The sequence below is a fragment of the Parasteatoda tepidariorum genome, chromosome 9 (genome assembly GCF_043381705.1).
Source record: "Parasteatoda tepidariorum isolate YZ-2023 chromosome 9, CAS_Ptep_4.0, whole genome shotgun sequence".
Lineage (NCBI taxonomy): Eukaryota > Metazoa > Arthropoda > Arachnida > Araneae > Theridiidae > Parasteatoda > Parasteatoda tepidariorum.
Window position 1 is genome coordinate 74,769,592 of NC_092212.1, and position 4,424 is coordinate 74,774,015.

Below are 4,424 nucleotides of genomic sequence, written 5' to 3' on the forward strand. Positions count from 1 at the left end.
TATATATATATATATATATATATATATATATATATCACAGCATACATATATATTAGCAGAATGTTTCAAGGTAGAGAGGTGCATTGAATAAAAAAGACCATATTTAATAAGAAACAAATTTAATTGTTGTTGTTGTTTCTAATGTCACTTGTCAATTAACCAGCCAGCCAATCAACTTAATTTGGTGAAACCTAGCGAATTTAAGACAGAGGATGCTTCCCTTAATTTTTAGTGGTGCAAAATATAGTCAAGACTTTTTTGAAATAACTTGAATTTTAAAGCGGTGAGATTTTGTATTTCTTTTAGAAATTATTCTACCAGTTTATTAGTTTTCTTAGAACGTTATACATCTTAGCACTAATAAAACCGCAGTAGAAAGCATAATTAGAATTAACGAAAGGGGTTTTGTCTTACATAATTATTATTATTAATTGCTGCTTCTTCTTTCTTCAGTGTGAATTTGTTGTGTTATTATCTTGTATTTATTTTATAAATGTAAGATGAAAGGACAGGGATAACCTGGTTGGTAGGACGTTGAACTCGTGTTCGTTAAGAACGGGAGTTCGAGTCCAGCTTGCCGACGAATCCCCATGTATTAAATGGTGAATGGTGCACGTTAAATCTGATGGGATCACGAAATCTTCCAAGTTCCCACAACAAATCAATACCTCCGGGAGAATCGGAGATTAATAGTTCTCTGGTTCAGATCAAATTTACGATCTGTGAATGAATGAATGGAATATGATTGGGCTGTGACGTGTATGTGCCTCAATTCGTATTCTTGGTCATAGATGGCGCCACTGAAAGAAAATAGAAACACGACCTCTGTCTTAAAAATTCAATTTATTTCAAGTTAACTTTCTGATATTGGCAAGCTGCATAAGTAACAACAATAATACAAATGTAAGATGAGCTCAAAGATATTAATAATAACTTCCATTTTTGTTCACAGCTGTTACCTCTGAATCATTTTCCAATTGCAACGGTGGTCAAAGCGTCAGAGCATCTTATTCAACTTCATAAGCAGAAATTCGAGGACACTAAGGTTTTAAAACAGGTACAGCAATAAATTTCAACATATGGACTTTTTAAAAAAAATTTCTTATCGTTTTATGCTTCATAGCGAACGACGTTTCGATACAGGGGTTGGATAAGAAATTTAAATGTACACTATACAAACTTTATTTTAGATTATATTTTATTTTATAAACCACCATTAAACTGTCGACATAATTTTCAGTTTGCGACTACTAATGTTCTACTCCGTAGCCTTGTAATTTTGAATCCAATCAAGAAGACATGAAAATTCCTTGATCAAGTATTGGGGAGAAATTTACCTTCGTGGAAGACCTTTTGATAGAACTAACCTGTATTTCCGTTACACGGAGAAGAAAACCGCGAAAACTTTCCACTGTTAGCTTAACTGCAAGTCCTATTCAATTTAAACAACTAAACAGCTGGAGAAAATTTGAAGATAAAGTTAATTTTTATCAATTAAATTTTCTAGAACCACAATGCCACAGGGCATAGAGCGTTTGCCTCTCAAAGAGGTGACACAAGTTTGAATCCCAGTAATGGCTCGTCGATACAAATTCCGCTCGTATGATTTCCAACTCGTAGCGACCACAGTGCTGACGTAAAACATCTTCAATGGTAGACTGATAATGTGTAAGAGTCCTTTTAACGTCAAGCTAACCCTGGGAGGTTTTCCTCTCCATGTAACGCAAATGCGGGTTAGTTCCATCTAAAAGTCTTCCACGAAGGCAAATTTCTCCCAATACTTGATCCAGGAGTTCCCTTGTGTTCTGGGTTGGGTTCAAAATTACAAAGCTACGGAGGTGAACTTTGGCAGTCGTAAACTCAAAATTGGGTCGTTTGTTCAATGACGGCTATAAAATAAAACAAAATTATTTTATAAAAAGAAATCTCTGAAATTTGTTCCATTCAGTTAAGTGGGGCATTTTGAAAGTGGGGCATTTTGACGCGACGGGTTCCATATCCCCGTAGTGTTCCCCTGCCATGGAGTACTGGATTCAAAAATAAACATTAAGACATAACCAAATGGGAAAAAAAAATAGAAATTTTTTATTGAGATAACAATATGCGAAACAACTAAAGCCAAGTTATCGTTTGAAGATCAAGGTGTAAGAACGTTTTATGTCCTTTCCCCTCCCCTCCAAAAAAGTGAAATGATTGACATCATTTGTTAGATTTTGAAGAGTATTAAGCTTTGACTAAACAGGAACACGGAAAATATCTCCGAGAGTTATTACACAGTGAAGTTGAACCGGTTCCTATTCACGCCTAGATGGGGAAAACTAAGAAAAGCTGAGAGAGGAAAACGATAGGAGTACGGGAAAACAAAGATATTATTTCTAACCAAATTTCAAAATTTTTTTTTCTCAACCTCAAAAATTATAAATTTTGTTTTAGAATTTTTAGAGGATGTAATTAAATATTTGCTACGTTCATGTACGATTTACGATTTTAATCAAATGCTTGAACCTGATAATTCTCAAACCTTTAATTTCGTTATTCTCTGCTTTCTTCGATATTAACCGTTTTCTCTCCTTTGATCTTTATTTGTTAGTTATATCTCTCTACACGCGTTTTTAAAACAGGATAATAACAACGCCACTGCTTCAGAAAACCTTCTCTGCATATATTAAATTTTATCAAAATACTAAAGATAGCAGATTTTTAGAAAAGCATTTAAGGAATAATATGAAAATATTCTTGAGGCGCAGTTTTTAAGTTAATATCTGTTTAAAGTTAATTTTTGTTTCTTACATCTACGTACTCTTATGTCTGAAGATCAGTACTAACTCTCCTTTTGTTTAAATTTCGAATTAGAATTTAAATAATTAAATAGTTTCATTTCTATTCGAAAGGAGAACAAATTACTCGTTTATTTTTCTTTTTTTGGAAGATAAACATTACATAAACATCAATTAACTCTTCTTGACGCAGATTTTTTTATTAAAAATATTTTTCTAATTTTCTCTCTCCATTATTTTGTATTAATTTAGATCAAAATAAGTGAAAAATATTATATTTAGCACTTTAATGGTTATGAAACACAGCATGAAACACCCGTGTTTTTTTATGGGTGAAAACTGAAATTTTCCAAACGCAGCTCACTTCCAAATAATGACATTTCAAATTTGCACTTATTTGCAGTTTTAAAAGAAACAGTTTCTCATCATTTAAATTTCTTTAACATAAAAAATCAATTATTTACAAATTTTCGAATATGAATGGAAAAAAAAAATTCCAACTACTTTTTTTGGATTTTATTACAAATATAATTCTAATAATTTAACATACTTTTTTAGTAACTATTAGACTGTTTTTTTTTATATTTAAAAAGTACCAAAATATTTTTTTGGTGATAATTAGAGAGTCAGAAAAAAATAGAAAAGGGTCTTCGGTGTTCCATCTGCGTCAAAGGTTTAGTAAAATTGTTTTGTGATTATTTTGAAGCTCGATGTAAATTTTGTTCCAATGTAAATTAATATGGACTAATTTTTTAAAATAATAACTTTTACTTTAATTACAGAGACATCGAGTGTATCTGATTCCAGTTGCAACAGTTAATTATACATGGAAAGAATACGAAGGAGTATTTTATGTCTATGGATACGAAAAGGAAGCTTACGTGCCAGATTATCCAGAAAAATGCCGATGTTGCTCAATCTTGTGAAAAATAATAAAATTTTTCTGTGTCTGAATTTGTTGCTATAACTCCAACAACTCGGTTCAAGATTGTGTTTAATAAACATATAATAAAGTTAAGAAATTGTTTTTTAGAAAACTTTTTGCTATAATTATAAAATAATTATCTTTAATCCTGAATTGTAAAAATGAATGAGAAATAACTGTCTATTTGTTTTAAGAAATGAATGATCATATAATTGAAACTAAATAATTGATTCTTAAAAAGCTTTTTGCTTTAATTATAAAGTAATTATCTTTTATCATTAATTGCATAAATAAATGAGAAATAACAGTGTTTTAAGAAATGAATTGACATGAAATGAAATTAAAAAAGCTTTTTGCTTTAATTGTATTAATCTTTTATCTTCAAACAATTGTTTCGCAATTTTATGGTTTATAACGGTTGTATTTGTCTGTGTATTTTGTATCTTATCTTATATAGTGTTTCATTAAACCAGTTTAGTCGATGCTGCCTATTCACTTATTCTTGTTATTTCATTTATGTTGTTTTTAATCTGCAAGTGTTTTAAACCAATGGTTCCTGTTTTTTTTCGGCTATGGAACCCTTAATGATCAACCTTTTTTTGACGGAACCCCCGAGACTTAATGTCTAAATTTCATAAGCAATATTGGGCATACAAATCAACGTAAACTCTTAATCATTTTGAAAATATTCAACGATTAAAATTTTATTAATTATTTTGAAA

General features: G+C 30.5%; 1 protein-coding gene across 1 annotated transcript in view; it reads left to right on the top strand.

The window, feature by feature from the left end:
• The window catches only part of LOC107457435 (protein SSUH2 homolog), a 39,265-nt gene extending 35,078 nt beyond the window's left edge, over positions 1-4,187 (top strand). Inside the window, exons 9-10 of the mRNA XM_043040247.2 lie at positions 953-1,057; positions 3,560-4,187. Coding sequence (XP_042896181.1) covers positions 953-1,057; positions 3,560-3,703 — 249 coding nt within the window. The 3' untranslated portion in view covers positions 3,704-4,187. The remainder of the gene's footprint in view (positions 1-952; positions 1,058-3,559) is intronic.
• The last annotated feature ends 237 nt before the right edge of the window (positions 4,188-4,424 follow it).